We start from the raw sequence: 26,849 nt of genomic DNA, 5'->3' as shown, positions 1-26,849 counted from the left end.
AAGAGAATAAAAAAGTAGGAGATAAATTTGATCGACATAAATATTGGCAAACCTCCTGAGTATAGCAGAACAAGTACAATGGTGTATGGAAAATAAATATTGAGACTTGGCTAGGTATATCAATACTCCTGCGTGAATAGGGATGAAGATGCCAAAACTGAACTTGAGAGCCAATCTCCGGAAGAAATTTAAAAGAGTAACAGATTTCTCCAGTCCGTAATTTATTTTGTCCCTGCTCACCTTTAAATTTTCACGCCGGTTTGAACTTAATCACAACTTAAATCACATCGTATTTATTTTATAAACTCGGCACACGGTGGGAGAATGAAAGCACGGGATTTGCTCATCGACTCCGACCATCGTCGCCAAATTGAACGACCCAGAGGATCGGGGCGCGGCTTTCGATCCTCTCTCCAATTTGTGCAAAATGCACTTGACGTAGGCTCATCACGGTGCCTAGGAAGGGAGGATCCTTCGGCCGTGGCCATATCGCTCGGTCAGGCCGTAAATCCGACTCCGCGGGGAATCGAACCCGGCAGAGACGACAATCAGCCGTACTTCCCATTCCCTCCCCTTCCCGCTCCCATCGCCTCTCTCCCCCTCACACGCGTGGAACAATCGCAGGGGATATTGGCGGGAGATGGGGGAGGGGAGATGGGGGATCGGGACGAGGTGGTACATGCACTGTTTGTGTGTCTAGTGGACTCTTCCGGATGGAAGGGGAGTCGGCGGGAGAAGGAGATGAGGAGAAGAAGAGAGGGAAAGAGAGAGAGAGAGAGAGATGGAAGGAGGGAGTGAGGTGGAGGCTATAAAAGGAGAATGGTGGGCCGGGGGATGGAAACCGTATGCGCCAGCGATGGGATGGGGGATACCCGGAGAGACTCGCCGCGCGGGAGGGAGCGGAGGGGAGACAGTAGTCAAAGAAGGGAGTTCTACATGCAAGCGAGGCGGAGCGAACGGATTCGGGGAGGAGCCAAGGGGGAATTGCGGTCGCGGAGGAGGATGAGGAACAGAAGTAATAAAGTGGGAGGTCGAGAAATACGGAGGAGGGAGCGAGAAATTTAGTGATGACCGCAAACACAACACGAGAAAAACAGCTCCGATCGTCGCTGCTAAGGGTTTTCCAGAGAGAGAAGTGCGGGAGGTGGTGGAAGTAGGGACACGAAGTGGTGTCAGTGACAATAAATACCGGAGCACAATTACATTTTTCTCGAAGGTAGAGAACGAGCATTGAAACGCATATGTGTGTAAGTGTGTGAGGGGGAAGATGGCATAAAGATTCTGAGCGTCCTGGTTAAGTAGAGGAAGAAAGCCGCGATGAATTATTAGGAAGGGCTTTTTGGCCAGAATTGGAAAATACTATGAGGAGAGAGGAGCAGGTGACGGTTTTCATGGATCCAGAGGTCTAGGGAAAAGGGAGAAGGGGAGCGGAAGAGAGTGTCGGATGGGGGATTGTTTGAGGGGTTGCGGGGTGGTAGTCGGTAGCAGGATGTCTCCTTAGACGTATATAAGGGGAGTTACGAGCAGGCATATGGCTATTGGGCGTATTGCAGAGAAATGGAGTCCACAGGAAAGCCTTTTATTGGACTGGCATAAATACTTTTAGGGGAGACGAGAAGAAAATAAGGTCTTGTATCCCAGTATGTTGTAAGTGGTCTTCCTTAGGCTGTGTCAACTCGATGATATCACTACCGGATAATCTCTATGCTATATTGTACGAAGGAGAATATGAATATTAATGTAAAAAGATTCAAAAGAGATATACGTCTTTTGATGAAAGTATTAGTAACATGAGCTCAAATAACTTCACTACTTTATCATAGCTTATTAATGACAAACAGGTTATATAACTAGACTTCTTCTCCTTATTAAATAAAATTGCTTATAAAATATGGCAGTCATGAATTGCGAAGTGTATTATCAGAACCTACTAAGGTAAATGTATTAATATGTTGAAAATTTTAAAGGATTGAGGATGACGGGAAATTTTCTATTATATATTTGGATTGACAGAATATTGAAACTTATTTTTCATCTTAAATGTGATGTTAATTTAATAAGACTTTGCTAATTTTGGCATTGTTTTAAAATAAATCCATGAAATTTATATTGCATAGGTGATTGAATTCAGTCACTGAAAGGTGAAAATATTAACACTAAAGATGTGATTCATACATGGGATCAAAACTGTTCCCGACTATGATCTATTTCAAATAATTTAATCGATGAAAACTAAATTCTTGAAGTCCCCCTTCCAAATGTTATGAAAAATCACACATTGGCGGTGGTATTTTCCCCCTCTGCTGCTAACAATATTTATCTTGTATTTAGAGAATTACGTAATCTGTATGCGATGAAGAATAATTAATTTGCCACTTATCTGAATCTCGTCCCGTGACAAGAAGTTCCTGTCACCGACTTTCGGTCGTGATTAAGATCCAAAGATTAATGGTAGTGCTAGGAATCTGTAATTGTGGTCAGAGTAAAACTTCAAAGACGGCGGCTTTGTATTTGCCAACCACCGCATTAATAACAAATACGACAAACGTACCTGTCGAGAAAATTTGTTGTTGTACCTCTAGGTTAAATCATGGCTGTTACATCATCGGAACAACTAAAAAAAAGGATTATTTGAAGCCTGGCGTTAATGAGTCGGTCGCGTGTATATTGCTGACTCTCTAATGCATCCTCATTCTCTTCCCATATTCATTTTGATAATATTTTTTAAAAATTTCACACCATTAATAAGCATTTATGTAAATACCACCTCACATTCACCTAAAGTAATCGAGTAACACCCGAAAGTTGTTCACCGTTATTTAAAAAATCGACAAAAATGAAGCTTTATCAGACATGTCCCGTAATATTTTGGTAATAATAATACAGCTGGTTATGTTATCGTTATTTCAACCGACTACTATTTATTTCTTTTTTTTCGTTCGTTGTTTTTTATACGAGCCCAAAAATGGCAATCGATTAAACACATGATTGTTTTTTTTTAACTTAAAGGGTAAGGCTGGCTTCACTTTGAGGAAGTTTTGTATATCCATGAAATGGCAGAGAGAACGTGCTTACTTTTAGTACCGCGCATTTCACCGTGCCGTACCACGGTAAAAAGCCAAGGACCAAACCAAATAAATTCTGTGGAAAATCCGGTTCTCTCTTTCATTTGACGGGGTTTCTTAGTTCAAGATCGGATTATAATATGTATAACCAGTAAATTCGCTCACCGCAGCAAGTTTCAGAGTTAAAATTTAAATGGTGGTGCATTTATTAACCTCGATTTGACTACAGAGTGAAGAAACTATCTGGAGTTGCATTAATTATTGAAATTTGAAACTGTTATAAGCATCAGTTTTAATTGCGCTGAGTTACTTTGATGAATTGGACGCCTCCCATTTCACACCCTTCAGGAGCCAGGAAATAAATATAATATCCGGTAGACTAAGTGTCGTATTCGGGATATGGCCAAGAGTCTTTAGATGCTAACGAATGCATAAACCTTGAGCCATAAATTAAATTTCCTGTCATTATCTGCTGACTAGTACCTATGTACCATGATATTATTATTATGCATGATAAATTGTTTTGAACATTGATGAAACAATCTTGTTTTGAACATGATTGAAAGCTATATAATTTCTTGGGAAAAAAAATTCCGCTCTTTCCTTATTTTAACAGATCTTTTTATGCCTATCTATTCAGGAATATATTAGGTTAAATTTTATTTAACCTTTTTGTGAATAAATATTCGGCATTCACTTATTACTGAATTTATTTCGGATGTCATGGGTGTAAAAAAAATATAATATGTAGACCGTATCTTCTAAACTTGGTGGTGCATAAATCATGTATTGGAATCATATTTTGCAGGAGAAGAGTTATCGACTCTCGAATTTTATTTTATTAATTCTTTACATTTGTTTTGGATTGGTTTTATTTTTCGCCGCATAAAATTTAAGTTTTTATTTCACCTTTCACATCAAGTCTCCTTTAAAGTCGGCTCTTTTCTTTCACTTTTCTCGTATTCCTACCCCCATTCCCAATCCCGCGGCGCACAGCAAAATTCTGACTTTACCGGCAATTTCGGGGAGAGTGGAAATGAGAGGCAATAGGAAAAGGTAGAGAGAGGGGGTGAATTTTAGATTCTGAAGCACCAGTGGGAAGATAGGGTTAGGCCAAACGTATACTTTCCCAAATTGGACCATCGGGAAACGCTTGAGTTTTACGGGCATATTTTTTTTTTCTTTCTCTTAAGGACTTCTCTCTCTCTCTCTCTTTTCTCGCCATTTACGTGCTTCTCCCATTGGGCATCCGAGTGCCCTCCTCAATCCTTTTCCGTATTTCCCAGTCCTAGCAGACTTATTTCCCGTTCTCTGTCATTTCGATGTCTCTGTCACATCCGATTTACTCCCCCCACCGTCTTCATCTGTTTCTACTCCTCATCCTTCTTCCATCCTTCTATAGCTTTGCTCCCGTTTCACCAATAACCGCCAGTCGACAAGACTTACTTTGAATTTGGTATCCTTTTTTATGGCCCCACTGAATTGCGGTCGAATATGGGAAACCGGTGCCTTTCTCCTCACCTTGAATGATCCTACAAACCTGAGGAAATTACAACTTTCCGGGATGCCTTCACGTTCCTTTCGCGCTGTCAAAGGAGGCAAGGAAAATTTTGGCTTTTATTCAAAATCGCAAGTTACGATAACTGCCTAATAAACCAAATGATGCGTCGCTGCGGCCTTCGGCATAGATAGTGCTAAAATATACTTAAAGTTAAAGGTTTATTTATGAGTGGATGGTGAATCTGGTGAGTGATTATATGATTACCCATCTTTTTAACTTACAAAATAATACTTTATTGCACCGTTCTATTGAAAAAGTGCCAAGAAACGGAGATGATATAGTACTATCCGTAAACTATTCTCAAGCACAGGCTTACCTTAATTTTGACTCTGTTATATTTCATTCAAATTAATATCGATTACAGTCAGTGTCTATGAGTGTTTGCTCATAATTATGTGTTTTGAATAAAATTAGTGGAGCATCAATGCAAGCCACAAGTGGCCTCCACAATATGCCGTGCTTAATAGTTGTTAGGCATCATCAAAATACCCCTACCTTGGAAAAGTAAATGATCTGTTATGATTGTGATGAATGTAATTTATTGTTCTATTTTGTACAGTTGCTAGCTATTGTATTAATCCGCTAAAAAATCCAACACCAATCTTTTAAATATAAAAAGAAGCCAATAGCAGAGATGGACTTGATATCTGTGGAGTATCGTTTAGTGAATAACGGTACTCCGAAGGTATTTTTGATATAGTCATTTGCTAAAATTCATTTTAAGTGAAATTTTATTCATCGATTGAAAATATCAAATAAAAATATGTACTATTTTGATACATTTAGAGAAGATTGACCCAATAACTCTACAAAATTACATATTTAGTCCGTCATACGGTACAAATTATATGGATAATATGAGTATATCATCTATTTACGATTACTTGTCATCAATTGGTGAGGATGAATGTAATTATTTAGTAAGGTGATACCGTGACCTACTAACTACAATCAGTGTAAATTCCCATGCCACAATTTGTAAGATTCAGGGAAAACGTAGGTAGAATACATATATCCATGAAAAAGATAAAAGAAAGGCAGATGAATAAAATATTATTTTGATTATGAAATTTACTAAACTTTAAAACGTAGGGGTTCACTTTTCAAGAATAAAAAATTGAAAAATCTCGTTTACGGTACCTGAGGGAGTATTAATATTGCATGTATCGTTTAATCCCACATTCGTTGAATTTATTTTTAATGTACATGGAAGTTAACTTTTGAATTTCCATTACTTTTATTAGCGATACATATATTCGGCATATTAAAAAGAAATATATTCAATTTTCCATTCACACACGTGGAAAATAACAAATTTCATCATATAGTTTTTCTTTATGGACGTCGCAGCTTTTTTGTACACCTCTTGAGATCTAGTTTAACTTTGGCTTGTCATCAGGTTGTCCTGAGAAGAAATATCCTAATCGAATAAACATAAATTCCCGACGCGGGATTTGACCCCGCGGCCTTTGGGTAAACAGGCAAGCGCGTTACCCACTTAAATAACCCAGCCAAGAGCCATTTAGATGGGTAATGCGCTCGATAAAAAAATAAATTGTAATAAATCTAATTAAGTCAAAGAGTACCTGAATATGGAGAGAATTAATAAAATAAACTATCAGCTCAAGAAACTTCCTTCATTCGTAAATGTTTCGTCAAAAAATCCTAATTGACGTGTGCTTTGAATCTTAAGTGGCTAAATAATTTTGCAAACTTGAGTCCCGTGATGTGGTCTTCGTCGCTGATTTTTATGAGTTCGCACATGTTTAGCTCTCTTTAAGAAGTGGTACAGAAAGGTTTTTCCCTTGGTCGACCCTGTCCAGGTTGTCGTCAGGATAAGCAGCTCTCAGGCACCCCCCCGCGTCTGGACCTCTTCTCATCTTCCCCGTCTCTTTCCCTCTTTCCAGGAGCGGCGGCGGCGTCTCGCCTTTACGTCGAGGCGATCACGAAACTCGCCAGACAAGCACAGCAGGGGAGCACGTGGGGAGGATCAGCTGATGTCGGTGAGTAGAAGCGCCGTCTCATCGTCAGCATCATCTCCATCGTCATCATCATCTTCGTCGTTACTGCCATTAGCACACACGTGACCTTTGTGTGCGTGCGTGCGGTCTCTCATCCGCACTTAACCCATCCCTCCCTCATCCACTCTCCACCCTCTCTATCTCTCTTCCCTCCTTCCCCAAAGCGCACTGCCTCTCCTCCCGCCATCGACCCATCGTCATCTCACTTCTCTCTCTCTCTCCTTCCCTCTCGAGCCGAAAATCCCTCGCACTCCCCAAACGGGAGCCACCCCGTCCCACCCCCTAAACCAAGAGCGATGCAGCTTTAATGGGATCCGAATCGCAAACGTCCCCTTAACGCATTGAGTGAATTGGATTTCTCTTATTAAGTGGTATGAAATATGCCCCCCATGCATCTCGGCGAAGGTTTAAAGAGATTTCGACGTGCCTCCGGTTGTTGGCTCGCCTCTCCCCTCCGACGGAGGCGAGCTGGTGGGTTGCCAACGTTGTCGGCGCCGCTCAGGTTTCATTTTTCCCGCGGGGAATTCACCGCTGTGCTTCCCATCATGAGATATTCAAACTGTTTGATATGGCTTCCCCGTGAAATGTCGGTCGATCCACTAAATAATGTTTGTGTTACATAATTAACATATTTTCCTCGTGATCACTCATCGTACTATTTTGCGCATAGCGTGCTCTAACATGCTTTCATGAGCAGTGCGCTTGCATGAATAACCTAGATATATTTGATCGGGGTTTTTCGTTTGCGTTGAGGTGCTAATTTTATCTTAAAAGTAAGGTACTCCGGGTGAATTTAATTTTGCGGATAGTGTTATGAAAAAATTAAAAAAATGCTATCAACGAAAATGAAAACTTTAAAATTATAACTCACGTTATCTATAACCCAAAGCCCATTGCCTAAGATGGCCAGGAACACCTGCACGTATCAGCTGGCTCATGAAATGATATTTATTGAAATACTCAGGGTGATATGCCTCTAACTATATTCCTGAATCTACAGGATAAGACGGTTGTTTGGATAAAATTAAAACTATATATATATTTAATTGGCCTAAGTAATATTGAGGATGAAAATTTAAGTTGGCCACTCCTATTCACGTTTAACGCTAAGTCGATTTCAGCCACTCTTCGTCAGTTTATTGAGTTCGTAGAACCCCCAATGAATACCATCCGCCATCTACACAGCTTCCCTACGTTATCCTTGCAACTCGCAAGAATCACATCATTAATACGTAATTCGATTGGAGATGTTGAATTCCCGGGAGGGGGTGGGGGGGTTAGACGACGGACAAAAGAGGCAATAAGGGTAGCTCACCAAACAGTCCTGATCTCCACTACGGTGGGACGAAATTCAACTTTTAGGACCGCAACTTTCAGAGAGGCGTAAGACAGCCAAGCCTATTCAAATGGTTTAGCCGCCGCTTCGAGCCGCCCTCCTCCCAGCCTCCCTGTCCTGCGAAACGCCCACTAACCCCTCTCCCAACTTCTTTTCCTCACGGCAAGCATGCACGCCTGCGAGTTTCGACTGATTAAAATTTAATGCTCTCTTCGCATACCCTGGCAAGCTCACTTCCCTACGTTTGCACTCCCCGAGTTCGAACCCCTTTACCTGCTCTCCCTCTCTCTCTCCGTGCTGAAAAACTTTTCGAGAGATTTTGGTCGACCTCCTATTCTTCTCACCTTCCTTCACCTTCCATTCACCTACCTCGTACTTCTTTTATGTCCCTATAACCCCACTCCCTCCCACATCGCCCTCTCTCGGGGGATGGCTTTTCTCCGCACCAACTTCTCCGTGCAGTCATCCGTTAGTCTGTTCGGGAGAGAGAGAAGACCCTTTCGATGCTTCGTCCTCCCATCTAGTTCTGGACCCGCGCACGGCCTGGTCTCCATTCCCCGTCGCCACACAACCTCCTCCACTCCCTCATTCCTATTTCAGTTCCTTCATCAGCCCATTCCTCATCATCGTCTGTCTCACATTCCCCATCTAGACCATTTCGTTCCGGCTCCTTTGCTGTCTTTCCGCAGACTCTCCAGTCCACACACAGACACACGCATCCAGCAAACGGACCAAGCGACCAACCTGCCGGCAGGCAATGTCCTCCGCCGCCTCCTCCTCCCTCAGGAATCCGTTTCCCCTCTGGACTCCCGTCGCTTTGATTCCTTCCTAGTCCTCTCCTGAGGGATAGGGAGGGAAAGTTTCGTGAGGGGAAGGGTGGCTGGGGAGATTTCTCCAACACCCATGAACGCTGTCGCTACTTCCTCGCTGAAGGAGGATGAGGCCTCCCCTCCTAGGACGTGGGCCATTTCGCCCTTCTCTCCTACCCTACCCTCCCTCAGTTACACACGCCCACTCCACCATGGACTTTGTACTCTCCCCCCGTACATCTATTCCAGCTCCACGGCTTCTTTTTCTACATAAAACACATTCCTTATTCTTCCATCTCCATTAGAAGCTCGGCGGTTGTTGGAGACATAGGTTGGCTCCTTGGATCGCTGCGATTTTCAGCGAGTTGAATGGGAGATTGTTCTCAGATTTGTAACATTTGCATTACTTCAAAGAAAATAGTATACCCCTTGGAGTTGTGCTGGACCAGTTTATGCAATGAACATTTATATTACAAATTTAAATTAATTTCTGTTCTTTTAGATGGATAGGTAATTATAAAAAATTTGGAATATCTAGTAACAGAAAAACGTATGGTGAAGGTGTCATTGAAATTATGTTTAAAAAAGTCAAACCTTACTTGAATAAATTATGTGACAACTCTATTTTTCTTAACAGAGGCACATGAAATCATTTTATCGACACCTAAAATTGGTTTACATTTGGAAATATTTCTTCTCCTGTTACACTTTTTTAATTTGGTTAAAATAACTCTCTAATGATATCTTGTTCTTCTGAAACGTTTTTCTTGAGTGATTGTGTCCCTATTAATAAGGGTATCCAATTAGAAGTCAATATTCATCGTATATCCGATTTTTTTAAAGATTAGTAATAATTTTCAAAGTAAAACTCCATAAGAAATAATAGTAATTAAGGAATATAGGACAATGTGGAAACTAATCTGTAGGTAGTTTATTAGCTGACATTAATTTTATATATAATTACTCATTTAATGGTAAGCTTACTCTAATGCAATGATCTAGAAGAATGATGAAACTAAAGTGGATAGGCAGGGTACAAAATGAAGTAGTCCCTGCTTCTAGGAGTGAATGAAGAGAGGAGCCTATGGAGAACGTTTACAAGGAGAGGGGAGATGACTGGGCATACCATACCAACTGACTGACCATAATTGAAGTGAACATGTATTGAAATAAATGTAGAGGAAGGCCTAGGATGGATTACTAGACGCAGTCAATGTAGAATTTCGGTGCTAGTTGCTATGAGGGAATGAACAGATTTGTAAGGGCCGAGTAGTTTGAAGAGCTGTTAAAAACCAATGCTGGAATTTATAGCCTGTGATTATGACTTAAATTCTTTAAAACTGTGCATAATAATTATTATATTTTTTACTTTGACATATCTTCATTAACCTTTTCAAAATAATATTTCTTTAAATATTTTTAATCTCATGTAACGCTACCTTGCATAAAAATTCCTTGTTTCTAATTTAATCTGTGTTTTTATGTTAATTTGTAATTTAAAGCCGTTTTCTCTTACCTACGCTCCTAGAATTTCGAATTTTTTAAACCATCACGTTAAGGTTGGCTGCTCCTTAAACATCTGGGTAATGCATTCCAATATTTTTATGACCGCATGATCAAGGTCTTCTTTTCGGCGCTGTATCCATCGTTTCTTCCCCTGGAGTCGGCGTCTTTAAAGTGCTCCAATCTGCTTCTTAGATAGCTATCCAACCACGAGTTATAGTGGAAAGGGATCGGTCGGGTGAAGAAACTAACCAAGGAAATCTAATTCCGAAAGAGGTCCCTTCCAGAAGAGTATAGAAGGAGACGACGAGGTGAAGTAAATGGTAGGGGGGGCATAGAAATGACGCGCAAATAGAGATTTTCGAAAGCCCGCGGAGGAAAAGGGTAGGGAGAACGGGTGGGGAGGCTGGCGGGTGCCCTCGGAGGCGAGCAAGGCCCTTTTCGGTCGTCAAATAATCAGAGCCGAGATGATTGGATTGCTCCGGGATTCGAGTAAGCCTTTGATTTGTACTCGAGAGGTATAAGAGGATGGATGAAAACTTCGATGGCGCACGAGTGGAGTGTCGTCAAGAGGCGCCCATGGTAAATTAAGCCAGAAACTGAGGCTTAGTGTTTGAACGCTCTCAGGGTAATGGCAAACAATTAAGATCCACCGCTCTATCTCTCTCCCTCTCTCTCGGTACTTTTGACCGGAGTAAGTGCAATCGTGTTTAAACGGTGGAAAGTGTTCGATATATGTCGACCGCATAGCTATCATAGAGGATCAACGTCGAGGCAATGTTTATCCAATTAGCGATATCCTAAACAAACATAAATGTGATTGATTTCACGTTTGAAAGAACAAAAATGAAATTTCGTTCAAATTCGGATTTTCTCTCTATGGGCGCTGTCCGTAATTTCAGAGTTTAGCATTCTTCAAATAAGGGTGAAATATTTATTGTTGCGAAAAAAATATACATGCTTGTATATATATATATATATATATATATATATATATATATATATATGATGTTGCTGATGTAATATGATAATGAGAAAGAAAATTACCATCTAAAATTCGGACGTTAGAATGATGAAATGACATCCTACTACTGTAGTAGAAACTTTTTCATATGGAGCAAAAAAAATATGTAATAGATGAGTTTATTTGGTAGAAATGAAGGCCTTCAGATTAAAAATTTTGATTGATTATCACAAGTGCCTTATACTTTTGTGTGAATGAAAATCACAGTTATTAACTCCAAGTTCGGTTTGATAGGTGAGGATAGAGCTGACCTAGTGCTAAGCCCAACTGTGTGTGAAATTCACATATTAGGGTGCGGCCAGTGTCTTTCCCTGTGCCACCTATTATTTCCCAGGAAGTTCCCGAAGAATCACACTGCTTGGTTGAAGCTGGAGGTGACCAGAGGCATCACTGGAATTAAAACCTGGACCCTCCATGTAAGCTACGCACTGGACCACCATGTCCACCGTATAAATGGAAACAATTTGAAAAAGATGTGCGTACCTGAATTGAAAATATTTGAACGTTAGCGATTTTCTTTAGATCTTTGGCTAGTGAGCCCCTTTCACCCAAATCGTGGTGTGCCGGCGGTTGAATTGAATTTAAAAATGTTATAATAACAAATTCAGAGTGTCCTTATAAATAATTTTATCGCAGAAACGAATCACGTGTTTAAAAATGCATGCATGAGAATTGGATGAGTGAAAGCTTGGTGAATGGATGGAACAGGTGCAACCTTTTTAGCGAAACACTTTTATTTTTGGAGTTAGGGCATTAATTTTGAAACCTCGGCTTTCGAATGTATGAATGTTTTATAGTATGTAACGGCGTGGAACTGATTTTTGCTGATTTCCTTCGCGAAGTTAAAGTTTAACTCCTAGCACAGGACCGTTTCTTGGAGTACGCTTGGACACTTACGAAAACTGCTCCCTGTGAGGTAAATCGTAAACATCGACTACGTTAGAGATTAATCACTTAAGGACTCGGGAAGTAGAAATCTCGAATTTCCGGCCGTCGAGGGATTTATTATGAAAACAAGAAGGGAGGAAAACGAAAATAAGGATATCTCCCATAGCGCTCCCTCGCGCTTCAGAGAAGAGGAAAACGCACGATGACTACCTTTCACGAGCGGAATGAAGATATAGTGCGTGCGGGAAATCCTGGATAGTGGGAAGTTGCACGAGGTCAGGGGAGGCGGGATCACATCATGGCGCCCCTCCCTTCTGTCTCGCCCTCTCCACAAACCGCCCGGGTTGCAAGGGAGAAGGTATATTTGGTAGGGGATAGAGTTGAGGGGGTTTTATAAGGCGATGGCGGGTAAGGGCTGGGGTGGGGCGGAAGCAAACGAGGCAGTCCGGACGTGCTGGCTCCGGATGGCGCAATGGGTGTGTGAGAGGGAAGAATAAGATGGGGGAATGGAACGTAGGAGGAAGATGACCACGGGCACGAGGTCGCTGAGTAAGAAATTTTTTAGTGAGCCAACGCATAACTTAGGCCATCAGATTGCTCAGGTCATGTTGCACGACACCTCTTCACCAACTGGATACTTTGCAAGACCACAGTAGCCATTTACTAAGGCGGGATTGAACCATATAGATTTGCGGTTACCTGTGTATTATGTTGATTGAACAAGATAGTAAAACGGAGGGGCGAGTATATACACGTTTAATGAAATACAAATTGAGCAGGTAAAGCTAAAACAAGGAATTTCAAAACAGAGCATAATCCAACATTTTCAACGAAACTTTTTACCGTCAGTAATTCAGTATAATATTTTTAAAAAATTAACGTAACATAATGGAGTATATTACATAATGAACTAACTGAAAAATGACGGTGGAGTATCATCTGAGATCTGATAATACACCGTCAAATTCGAATGGCAAGGGATGGATGAGAACCTGAAGACGGATTTTGATGTGGAAATGGAAGAGGGGAATAAAAAAAGAGAATTTAGTGCGGGGAATGTGAGGAATAGCTGGCGATTGGTGTCAAGGCGGAATAGGAAACTCGGTCTGTTCAAAAGGCTGAGCGAAATATATTTAGTGGTGTTTGGATGGGAGACGGCAAACTCGAAAAAATGTCGTAGAGGTAGCAGCTCCACCGCCATTCCCATGGGATCCTTCTCTCACAGGTGAAGGTTTTTTCACGTCTGGGATTCGAAGGAGAGGAGATGATGGAGGGAAGGAGAGAGTAGAGAAGGGTGGAAGCTGGGGATAGATCACTAGTAGGGGGAGGGGGGTAGATTAGTAGGAGAAAAAGAAAGTGGAGAGAGTTTGGGAAGGGTTTGGTCAGCTCTTTGACGGCGGATAAGAGATAACGAAGGGAGTTTAAAGGGGCTAAAGAGGATTTGGCGCTTCGGACCCAGGCTATATTTTCCGCCGCCACTCCCCGCGCTCACACCCTTCCCCGGAACTTGAGCATTCCCTCTCCACCGCCTTCATCTCCTGGTGGTTTTCTTCTCTTCCACTGCTTCCCCTTCTTTACTCGCTTTCTTTGATTTCCCTCCTTCCCATTCGTCTCTTTATCGCCCGTGCTTAAACAGCCGCAGCCAAACGGTCGGATTCTCTTTGTTCTCCACCGCCTCTCACCCCATCCAGACTTTCACAACCTCTCCCTCCTGCCCTCACGTCCGCGTTCCTCCGCGTCCGCGTATATTTCAACGCTTACCTCGGGAAGAGGGATGTGTAGAAACTTCATTAGTGGACCCTTGGGAGAGTAAACTTTACCTCCGTATCTCATTGCTAACCCTTACTCTTAAAAGAGGCTGTAACCTGAGGCATAGTCCGAAAACTTATTATTTTATTTTAAGACTTGATTGTATGGGGATTGATCCCTTTTAGTGGATATACGATGCCTCTGGTACGATGGAAATTTATTCTTCCACCGTTATTGCCTGCGTCAATCCTAGGATATTCTTGAACTTTTCTAGGAGGTCGACGTGATAGAAATTCGGATTTGTCCCAAAAACGGTGAAAGGAATTAAGGAAGAAATTTAGAGAACAGCGATTGCATAATTCTTTCTGACATTCTAGTCATATTAATAATAAATGTTACACAGTTTTGAATTAGAAAAATTGTAAGTATGTTAGCTTGGCATGTAACTATTGTTAGTATTTAATTAATATATCTCATGAACTTTTTCATACTTCATTATATTGAGCAAGTAAATCAATTATAGGACGAGAAAATAATGCAATTATGTGAACTAAAATAATTTTAATTGTTTTCTCATGAAGGTATCCCCTGTAAAAATGCCAGTTACGAAAAACAAGCGCCACAAATAATGAAATATTTGATTGCATTTTTCTCAGTGATTTGAGCGGTTTTTATAGAATACGCACCTTAAATAGATTTCCTCCAGAGAAGTTTTGAAATATAATGGGCTACGTAAAGAGCTGTTCTCTGCACCTTTGAGAACATTTCTTCTGCTTGTATGGATCCAATCGATCTCCACTTTCCCTCCGATTATACTCCAGTGATTTTGTCGTAGTCTTTCATTCTCACTCTTTTCTCGTTCTCATATTTTCTTAAACACTGTAGACTTATAAGGGACCACATCTTCAGAAAAACACTTACTCGGGTTGGTTATCATTGCCTCTGTTAGAGTACCATTTTGAATTGATTCTTTTTCATAACTGATAAGTGACATTTCTTTTTTCTTAAGTTAAATGCCAACGTATCACTCCACATTCTTTATGGGATTCCATTTAAAGAAATGCCTTTTGTTTGTATTTATTAAAATCTTATCTTCCTATCGTTCATGCTTAATATTATCAGGGTATCAGGATTAGAACCAGCAAAATTTGATTGAAATTGGCCCTTTGTATTTATTGTAATTAGCTATTTATGCAATTTTAATTGATTTTAAATGGCTTTTAATATTTCTGAAGGCGTTTGAAGAAGATCGAGTCATTTTTTCATAATATCCTATATTTTGCAGGATTGTATTCTATTTGACCTCGCTATTAGTTCACGATTTCGAGGTAAAATGTTTTTTTCCTCTTAAATTATGTAACTGTGTTTTTTCCCCACCCATTAGCCTGTTTTGGTAGGTAGATATTTATATTGAGACAAATTACACAAAAAACATAAAATAATATCATTTTACCTTTATTGTTCCTTTTCTCTGCCTGAAAATTCCCAAAAAAAACTCTCGGAATAAAAGAGTTGGTTAATTCATTCTTCTTTGGGAAAATTATTATTTTATCCCGCAGGCCGTTTTTCCCTGAAAACACTTCCATTTACTTTCGCGGGCATCTCATTTCCTCCACCTAGATCGCTTCCGTCCCATTCCACCCCCTCCTTTACCCTTCTCTCCCACCCACTCTCTTTGCACCTTACTTAACGAGCGCTTTGTTCCCTCACCCTATCTTTTCTCTCTCTCTCTCTCTCTCTCTGTCCTTCCGCGCCTCATTCTCCCTCCGCATTAAATTCTCCTTTAACGCCCTCTTCTTCTTTCTCGGCTGCCATTCTTCTCTCCCTCCCTCTATCCTCCTCCGCTCTTCTCCCGTCCAAGGCTTGAAGTCTTGGCTGCCTCCTTTACTTACTTCAAGCATCATCCTCGTTTACCTCTCTTCCCTCGCTTATTTCCAGCCGCCTATTTCAACTTACGGGCCGTCGTAAAAGAGTAGTGGGAGTTTTATTCGAATGAGAATTACAAATTCGCAGCTCCGTACGTATGAGTATTGGGATAGGAATCCACTCATGGAAGATTGCATGATCAATAAAACACAGTATTGCGTGGCCGATACTAGCTGCTGAAAAAAAGGTAAACTCCGGAAGATAATAAAAATTCAAAATCAATTAGAGTATGAAATCAAAAAAGAAATACTTTGAAACTCATTTCTCAAGTTTTGAAATTTAAAGTGATGTATTCTTCATCTGAATATATATATATATATATATATATATATATATATATATATAGTTTAAGCATTTGTGGAACAAGTTAAATACTGTCAACAATAACCTTACACTCCTCCATCAATAACTGTTACCTATTTAGCTCTTAGCTCAGAAGTAGTAAAATATTGTTTACCTACGTAAAATTAACACTTTTTGGAATCATTTCTACACGCTATCCTACTCTTTTTAGAATGCTTCATATGGTTTTCACGTGGTACATCTCCCAGGTACACAGGGAGGTATTTAAAATAACCCAAGCTTCCGAAGATAGAGTTTTTAATATCTTATATACCGTTTCCGAAAGATGTTCGTTTTTTTCTTGAAACACCACTTCAAATGAACCCGATAAAGGCGAACGATTTTTCATTTTTATTAAATATTAAATTAGCTTCTAGTCATTGGATTCCATTACGATATACCAAATAGGTGTATTGAAATACTCAATTATGACGTCCATATTAAAACACTCCGCCTAAAGGAATAAACTCCAAATAAGATTGATTCCACTTTTATTTTTGACAAGAAATAAAATTTTAAAACCATTCGTCTTATTGATGACGAATGAAAACCAGGAATATAAATGTTTTCCATTCTACTTGCTGTAATCCCTTTTTTTACGTCCTAAAACTCACATTAATTTTTACCCAGTCTTTACCCTAAAAATTTGGATCGCCAATAATGACAATCATTAACATGTCATCAGGCAGTTGGCTAAAGGAGAGAATTGACAATCCGTTTGATAAAGAAGAGATTGATTATGATTACATGTCGAAAAAGAATACACTTCCCCTAAAACATTCGCGATAATTCACAGATGTAATCAAATTTGAAGGTTATAAAATACCACCGGAAATTTCCTTTAATTTTATTTTCATAATTATTCGCCGGTGAAGAGACCTAATTTCCGATCCGGGCGGAAATGAATCGATGAAAATGGAATAAAATGAATTCAGCCCAGATGGACAGTTGAAACGGTCTCCAAGTGCAAAATGGAATAACGTCAAATATGCTTTAGCAACGAGACCAGCCCTGCTTGCTCTCGCCGTAGTATAGTGCAAACTGTCTGCATTCGTCGGGTCCGTCGTTTGAATTTACCCATATGCCAACCAATAGCTTTTCCTTTCCTCCACATCCCTCCCCCTCCCTCCCCATGAAATTCTCTTTTTATCCCTTCCGTCGCTTCAGCGTCCCACTTCATTCTAAACACCGCCATTCCTTCCCCGTTCTGGCCACAGGAGTGCCCTGGTCATGTACCCTCTCATTTCAACTTGGGTAATGGGACGCACGGATTCAAATACGGCCGGAAGCTACGCGAATTGAGTGCTCCGATTTCTCCTTTATCATCAATTCTCCACTTCAGACCTCTTTTCCTTCCATCGTATCGTGATTAATATCCATAGTTAAACAAAAATATTCGTGCATTTACTCACTTTCATTGACGTGCACAATCGTGTGAGTTCGCCGCCAGAAATTCGTTCTCACGCACGCAGATTGAAATGGTTCTCTTCCTCTCTATCTCTCCCTCCGACTTCGCCAAAGCATTTCATTAGGGCGAAGTTTATGAGTCTTGCGGGAAATGTGTGAATTTACGACTGCCGCGGTCATAAGTTAGTTCTTGTCTTTTCTACGTACACTCAATTGTTCTTCAGCGAACGACTGCATTATCTCTTGTAGTTTTTACTGATAATAACACTCATTTCTCTAAACATGTGGACGGAGTTTTTAAATTTGGTCCTCTTTTATGATGTAGATTTTATTTTCTCTATTCATTAACTTGAAACCTTCAGAATCTATTTTATTTAATTAAGTTCGCCGTTTTGTCTATTCTAGCTTTCAATTGTGTGCATAGTGGCAATTTTTTTGCTTATTTACACTATCACCGTTTCACTACGTTTTAAATTTGATTCCTTTTTCATTTGAACCTTATAAGTTGACTATGAAGGTTTTTTCGCCGTTTAGTTCCAATTCCTGACTCATTATCATATTTCAGAATAAAAATCGCCTTTTATGGCAATTTAAATAGCTTTTAATAAATGTTGAACATTTAATATTCATATGTGCACACGTTTACGTTCCTTTAAATCCCCTTCAACTCTTTCCTTGTATCACATACAATCAAGTTGTGTCTATGGTAAGGAAAACGCTCCCTCATCTACCCAATTCCCCATGATAGTTGAGGTATTGGAAAGAGTATCTGAACTGGGAGTGAATGAGGCTGTTCAAACTTTTAACCTCTATGCATTTAAGAGGAAAATCAAATATTTCCACACAATCTCATTACTTTTGGAGACACACAAAAATAACTTTACGTAAGATTTAGAAATAATAAAACTACAAAAAACAGAACTTGACTAAAAAGTCGAGGTCTTATTTTATTGAGCATATTTTCAAACTATTAAATTGAGATCCCCTCTCTAAAATATATGGGAACTACTCTAACCATATTCCATTACAAACTTTTGCCCACCCATGAATAATCATTTTTAAAGAGATGATTTGTCTTTGAAGGAGATTACTTTGCTCATAAAATATCCATGGAGGAAGGTAGAAAGCATAATAGTTAGATATAGTAGATTCCTCTAGCTTTTCATCGTGTAAACAGTTCAAACCAACGAGTGATGACAGCTTGGTGCAATTGGTGATTCTCTCATGCGCATTCATTGAGACGACGGACGCTCTTCCATCGGTTTAAAGGGATGAAGTTATTGCTTCAGTTCATCCATTACCTTGCCCTCTCTCAAAGCTTTTCCTCGCTAAGCTTTTTGCCAAGGACCGTCGGTACGTACGTCAACAGTCCACATTGAAACTACCTCGCTCATCCACAAGCATGGGAATGACTCTTAAAGCAAACACTCATCCCGCCGATAAACACTCCCCCTCCTAGTCGGCATCCTCTCCTCCCCCTCTCTCGCCCTCCCCGGCCCCACAATTCAACTTCGCTAACCCCCTTACTCACCTCCTAGCCTCTTCATCCACCTCCCTTCATTCCGAAACCCCAACCCAGCCTCGCTCAACTGAGTTCGCCTAACCTTGACTGGGACGAAGCCCTTCCCCTCCACTCCATACCTCACCAGACGTCATATTTCTCCCTCTCTTTCACTCCACTTCAACTCCCTCTTTCCTTCTCTCCCTTCCTACCTTCATTCTCCTGAACGGATAAGTACATAAATTCTTCGTGCTCCAGTCTTTACTATGTTTTCTCTTGTACTTTATAAATTTTAGTTGATTTTTCCTTATAAAAGGTGTAAAAGATTACTCTAGATAAATGTGTGTTTGTATATATATATATATATATATATATGTGTGTGTATATATATAAATGTGTTTGTGTATATATATATATATATATATATATATATATATATATATATATATATCCGGCTTTAAAAGACCCACGCCCAACTCGCTCGCGAAGAAGGGAAAAATATTCCCAGTTTCGTTGTTTCGATGAAACGAATTTTTTTAATAAAATGAAATTAAAGAAAATTATAATATACATACATACGTACATGTATGTGTGTATATATATATGTATATATGTATATATATGTATATATATATATATGTATATATATATATATATATATATATATATACACACGTGTATATATATATGCACATTCACTGAATATATATATATATATATATTCATTCACGAGCATAAATACATATGTAAGGAAAAGGGGCAGGAACATATAATTGACGAACACCGTAATGGTGAGGAAGGTGGAATCGAGCAGATCACAGACGCAAAAAGGTTTCCTTGACCGGGAATCAAACCACGGATCTTCGGCTTGTCGATGCTCTAACCTTGAACCGTGTTTGAATGTGTATTAAGCCAATGTGGCTCGTTTCCTTCTTTTTGCTATGCGTCCCACGAAACACACTGTTCCCGCGACAAAAAAGACTTTCTTGCACTAACCCATCTCTGTGGGCTAGTAATCACCATCGAACCATTCCGCCCATCCAACGGCCCTCCGCAATGCAAGCGATGCCAACGCTTTGGGCACACTTACAAAACATGCGGTCTAAACAGCAGATGTGTGAAATGTGGAGAAAATCATTTCTCCTCGGATTGCTCCCGTAGTCGCCCAGAACCAGCAACCTGCGCTAACTGTGGAGGCCCTCACCCCGCGAATTACCGCGGATGTCAGCGCTACCGAACTTACGCTGAGAAATTGCGAAGCGCCCAATCTAACCGTGGGGCGCCCGCAGTTGCACTAGCTCCCGCACTTTCCGAATCTAATTTTCCGGCGCCTCCAACAGCACCAAACGCCACTTCCCAACCCGTTTCCTCGGCAGCCATACCAGCGCCCCAGGCCGAAGGAATTAACGAACTAAAAAATAAAATTATCTCCTGGCTCACGGGCTTGATAAGTAAACTTATCAACCCGCCTCATGGCAAATCCACATCTGAAATACTAATAGAAGAAGTAACTAAAGCCGCCATCCTATTCTTATGATGAAAAACGCACCAACTTCGACAATGAGAATCATTCAGTGGAATGCGAATAGCGTCAGTAACAAAAAGGAAGAGTTACTCCTTCTCTTGTCGGAAAACCATGCCGACATAGTATTGCTCCAGGAGACCTGGCTTACAACGTCAAAAAATCTTTTCACACCGGGTTACAAACAGTTCCGCTGTGATAGGAAAAATAAGGCCGGAGGAGGAGTAATGGTGCTTGTCAAGTCATGCCACCAAGCCAAAATGTTACCTCCTCCACGTTCCTACCGCCTTGAAGCAATAGGCGCCACAATCACCACCACGGGCGGAAACATTAATTTCTGGTCGATATACCTGCCTCCGGGCAATCTCACACCCACGGACGAAGGAGCGCTGAGGTCAATCATTAAGGATAAGTGCATCCTGGGAGGCGACTTCAACTGCAAACATCCAGACTGGGGATGCCGCGCCGCAAACGCAGCGGGAACCAGACTACGCCGACTGCAACAAGAAGTAAACTTCGTCATCAGCGCACCTAATACCTATACTCACTACACCAATATCCCGAGCAACAAAAATGACATCCTGGACATCGTTCTTTCAAAGAACACACCCAATATATCGACTCCCATAACACTTGATAACTCCTCCTCAGACCACCTTCCGCTTTTGTACACCGTCAACCTGTCACTAATTCCTTCCTTGAGTAACGAAGGTACCAAAATTAATTGGAACTTGTTCGGCGAGACACTGGAAGGGAAAATAGCAGTCCTGAATAGTCTACCACTACACTCTCCCCCTCAAATAGACAAAGCCGCCATCATTTGGGCAAAAGAGGTAAACGCAGCACTGCGTGTTGCTAGGCAGCCTTCAAAAAAGACCACACTGCAACACGGCATTCCAGACGAAATTCTACGATGTATTACAGAAAGGAACCGGGCAAGGCGCAAATGGCAAAGAAATAGAGAAATGGAGAGTAGACAGCTCTTCTGCGTCCTCCGCAACAAGGTGCAAACTCTACTGAGGGAACACAGGAAAAACACCTGGGAAAAGACAGTTGCGGAGCTCTCCACTGTAGACGGCTCAGCGTGGAAACTTGCCAAGGCCCTCAAAGGACCAAAGGCTGGATCCCCACCACTGGAGAGCGAGGACACCACCGCCTTCACAGACGAGGAAAAAAGTAACCTCTTCGCGGATATACTCGAAGAAAGGTTTAATAACACAGGCGGCTCGACGTACGCCTCAGAGGCGGTCAACAACTGGAATAGTCTCAATTGGGCGCCAAACAGCCAAACGTCCCCAATCACTCCAGAGGAAGTCGGCTTCCTAATAAAGCGACTCAAACCTAAAGGCGCAGGTGGTCCGGACGGCATAAGTAACAAAATTTTGAAACGATGCCCACCGAACGCCCATCGGTTCCTAGCCAAACTTTTCAACGCAGCTCTAAACTGAGTTGAGTGGAAGTGGGCCAAGATCAAAATGCTTCCAAAACCTCAAAAACCACTCAGTGACCCGGCATCATATCGGCCGATCAGTCTATTGAATACCACCGGTAAACTTTTCGAGTCAGCCGTTAAAAATAGACTAAGCCCGTTCCTGGAGGAAGGAACCATCCCCGAGCAGGCCGGGTTTCGGCCCAGGACCTCAACAACCCACCAGATATTAAGGTTAACTGAGAACATCACAAATGGTTTTAACAAGGGAATGATCACCCAGGCGGCCTTTCTGGATCTGGAAGCTGCGTTTGATCGAGTTTGGTCAGAGGGCTTACTCCTCAAGCTCACTAACTCACCGACCCCGACATACCTCCTAAAGATTATCAAGTCCTTCCTGGAAGGAAGAACCTTCCATGTCGACAATGCCGGCTGCATTTCAGAGAGGAAGAGCATCAATGCCGGAGTCCCACAGGGCTCCGTTCTGTCGCCATCACTATTTTCGGTATACGTTAACGACGTGCCACGTAACCCTGGCACTGAAATATACTTATTCGCCGACGACACCACGATTACAGCAAAGGCCACAAACCCGTCTTGGGCGGCGGATAGGCTACAGTCCCAATTAGATACCCTCAATGAGTGGTTGATCGACTGGAAACTAAAAGCAAACAGTAAAAAAAGCGTACATATGACTTTTAGCAGGAGGCCAAAGGCAGGAATCGGGCCACCCCTCTTCCTTGGTAACGACTGTATCCCTAGAAAAGAAAAGGTAAAATACCTAGGAATAACTATCGATAAAGGCCTCAGATGGACCCAGCACATCAAACAGGCCATCGGAAAAGCAACAGCAGCGGCGGCAGCGTTAAAACCCATCATGCAACCAAGATCACCGTTAGATTTAAAAACAAAAAAAATCATCTACACGGCCATGATCCGTCCTCTGCTAACCTACGCAGCGCCAGTATGGCTACAAGCCGCCAAAACTAACCTTAACAAAATTCAATCGACGGAGAACAAAATTGTCAGGAGATTCGTCGGAGCCCCTTGGTTCATTAGAAACAGTGAGCTGAGAAAGGACCTAAAGTTAACGCCAATCCTGTCCATTGCAAAAAAGATGGCTACAGACATGGAAGCTTCACTACGAAGCACCGAAAATCCCCTCTTGACTGACCTATGGAGTTACTCTCCTGGAGAGTTGACAACGCACAAAAGACCCAAAATAGGAACAACAGCTCATGTCCCTGTGCCACACTGAACTTACATAAAACTAACCCAAGGAGGAATAACAGGGGAAAACGCTTACACTAGCTTTTTAAAAGAAAAAAAAAGAAAGACATCAACAAGAAAAAAAAAATAATAATAAAAACTAAAAATACAAGCAAACAAACTATCACGAAGGAAATATAAACAGAAACTCACCTTAAGAGACGCATGCTGTAAACAGCTTCAGCTGGACGCAGCAATACAGACGGTCAAGCGACCGAGATAACGCACGGGGCACTGTTCCCATCTTTTATGACGTGTAATTGCTTTCCGTACTATCCTGTCCTCCTGTATCCTCGTCCATTTCTCATTTTGTGGTTGAAATAGCTTCTCAAAACCATCTTATGGATAATTCATCGAGCCAATTGTTTGCACAAATCCCCGCAGATTTCAGTGTAACCTATGTTTTGTTGATAGCTTAAGGGTTAGATCATCGGAAAAGATTCGTGGTTTGAGTCCCGGTCAAGGAAAGTTTTTTTGCCCTTATGATCTGCTAGATTCCACCTTTCCCACCATTCCAGTGTTCGTCCATTTTTCGTTGTTTATAGTATATCCATTTTCCATATATATTTATTCATGCAAATGAATGTGTTCGCCATTTGGCTCTTTTTCGTGTTTGAATGTGTGTATAAACATATTTATACACGCCTAAATACATAAATACAAGCACGCAGATATACACATATGCAATTAGTATTTATATTCTAATTTCTACTAATTTTTTGTTGTATTCCTTCGTCACCTCAGTTAAATTATTGCTTTTAGTGTCCTATTAGTTCCTCCTTTTCGGGTCTAAAAAATGTGTATCCAGTATTTGAAAAAGAATGTATGTCCATTCTTTCATGAATCTGCTCACCAGTTTTTAATGAAACTACATATCCTTATAAGGGAAGGGATTATAAAATAACCATCCGAAGGCATCCGCTACATAAATTTTTCCAAGAAAACCATTTATTTCGATTTACAAGTTAAATACCATATTTTACTCTTCTTTGAGTCCTAATTTATTATTTATATAAATTTGTGTATCATGCAATACATTTGCATGTATTTTTCGACCTTCGTATTAAATATGAAAATGCGAGTAGGTGAAGCATTCCTGAAAATATAGCTTCCCAATCTCTGTATGCTATCCTTTCATGCGATCGAGTTTTTTGACTTCATGTTCAAATGTTTTAGGGAATTCAGTCATACTGTGCTATATTGCAATTAAGTAGGTGTTCCGAGGAATAAAAACTGTACGAAATAACTGTCGGGAAGACTCCCTAGGTTGCTGCTGATGGCTTGAACAATATTGGAAATTGTTTTTGTTTTGTTAAGTTACTTGTAGCTTATGCTTTTCACAGGAACGAGAATATTTTTAAACCATTTTTGTATTTTTTCATATTTTTTATAATCCGTTGACACATGGTTCGGAAAACTTTTATAGCTGATATAATTCAATCCTTTTGAGGCATGACTGATATAATTTTCTTTATAGGCTGTGGTCAAAAGATTTCCCGGTTTCAAATGAATCGGAAAGGCGATAACTCGCGAACAATTTGTCTGCGTCGATATCTTTCCGCGTGAGCGTGTTTTTTTCCGGTGTTTTTTTTGCGTGGCTGCAGGATTGGTGACAGCCATTGCTGATAAATGGCTCTTCAGAGGGGAGATTAGAACTCGATTCAAAAAAGTCTCTTTTCCCATTCGTCAGAACCTTGCTCTGTTATTTATAATCTGCATAAAAGAATGAGAATAGCTCCTAATCTTCTCCAGAGAAAGAGATTTGGTATGGACGTGATCGTTTCGTAACGATTTAACTGATTGTAGAATTATCAGGATATATTTAACGATTTCACCCATGTCTTTTGCCTCCGATAGACTAATCCCTAAACACCAACTTGTATGAGACATCCACGATGACCTAATTATACTGTTATGTGAACACGATTACCATCTGACGTACTATGTATTTATATTTAATGCCTAATATTATAGATTTACTAATAGAGAATGGTTAGATGAAAAAAAGAACAAGCTGCTTTTGCGGAATTTTTACGTGATTTCTCTGAAATTGAGGTTTTTTTATGTTCTGTTCTTATCCGCATTCCCCTTTATGTGTGAAAATTGCATGATTACGTATGTAATTGCTCGAATAATATTTCCTCCGGTATGAGAATCGGAAAATGTACATATGGAACGTTAACATCAGCAAATTTTTTTTTGGAATTGTACGAATTAAATCAGTGTTGCTTAGAATGAATATGTACAATATGGTCCCCAATGAATTTGTGGTCTCTTGCATTTCAACCAGAGACAGATATCTTCCTCGTAATCTTGTGTTCATGCCTTAAGCATATTCCCTAAGACAAGTGCAGTATTTCAAAGTTTTGATGAAGACGCTAGCTGAGCCCCTTTCGCAGTGAAAATACTGATATCGCATTCAGAGACAGCCCCGTCTTCATTGATAGCCATTCCCTTCACTTTTAGTTTGCCCTCCCCGAAGAAATGGATTTCGAGGAGATGACACTCTAGCATGAATTCTTGATAGAACACACGCGCTAATTGGAATTTTGAGTAATTTCTCCCTATCCGCCAACCCCCGCGGTTTCCCAGCTTCGCGTCATATCCGCACACGTCCCATTTCGCACCCAGTGAGCAAGCCTATTCCGGGAAACCCGACTGTTGGCATATAGGTGACGCCCAGCGGCACTCGCCTTGGAATTTCTCTCCCTCCCTCTGCCTCTCCATCGGATCCTCCCTCGCCCCTCCAACCAAAAACGCCCACCAACCTCTTTTTTTACCTCGCACACCCTAAGTTTCACCCTCGAATCCACCACACCTCCCGACGAGGGGAGGATTCCCCATGGATGTTCCGAGGTCGTCGGAAAAGTTTCTTGTCGAAATGAAGAAAAAGAAAGAATCGAATAAAGCTGAGGATGCGCGCGGGTAAGAAGTCGTCGTTGGTGGGAATGGAATTAAGGGGGCGCATTGGATTCACTCTCTCGGTTGAAACTGAAAGATGTCTGGTCCTCCGCTATTCCGTGTTCCGCCTCGTAGTCGCAGTTGAGGAACATGAGTACGCTTCCAGGTGAGATTTTTTGGGTTGCTTGGTGAGGGGTGTGAGATGTGATGCGAGGGGAGTAGGGTCGAAAAGTGGTCCAAATGAATATCGCCCGACGTATTTGTGAGTGTGCTTATGCGTATCTCCTCATGAGTAGGAGGGGAAGAGAGAGAAGGAAAATGTGGTTTTTCGAACTTAGGGTGAGATTCCCTTCCCACCGTGTCTGTTTTGTGTTTGGGGAGCAATGCAGAATTGGGAAGGGGGAGAGCGTGGCGGTCGAGTTTTTATGCTCGAAGCCATAAGTTTTGTGGTCGTGGGCTTAAATCTAAAGGATTAGCTCATCTTAACGCGGAAAAGATGGATGAGTCAACTTCTGAGGTGTAAACGTGATAGCGTTTCAACCTCGTGCATTGTGATTAATTAAGGATTTGCCGCTTCAAGCACCGGGGATAAAAAA

The 26,849-nt window shown here is 41.0% G+C and overlaps 1 protein-coding gene across 4 annotated transcripts in view; it reads left to right on the top strand.

The window, feature by feature from the left end:
- IRSp53 (Insulin receptor substrate 53 kDa) overlaps nucleotides 1–26,849 on the top strand; it is a 769,646-nt gene that overhangs the window by 327,453 nt on the left and 415,344 nt on the right. For all 4 annotated transcript variants that reach the window (XM_071587463.1, XM_071587464.1, XM_071587465.1 and 1 more), the window contains exon 3: nucleotides 6,534–6,629. In XM_071587463.1, coding sequence (XP_071443564.1) covers nucleotides 6,534–6,629 — 96 coding nt within the window. The remainder of the gene's footprint in view (nucleotides 1–6,533; nucleotides 6,630–26,849) is intronic.

Source organism: Hetaerina americana, unplaced genomic scaffold, assembly GCF_022747635.1.
Source record: "Hetaerina americana unplaced genomic scaffold, ioHetAmer1.1.p SCAF_3, whole genome shotgun sequence".
In the NCBI taxonomy this organism is placed as follows: Eukaryota; Metazoa; Arthropoda; class Insecta; order Odonata; family Calopterygidae; genus Hetaerina; species Hetaerina americana.
The sequence above is the reverse complement of the archived record's forward strand: the minus strand, read 5'-3'. Positions and strand labels throughout refer to the sequence as shown.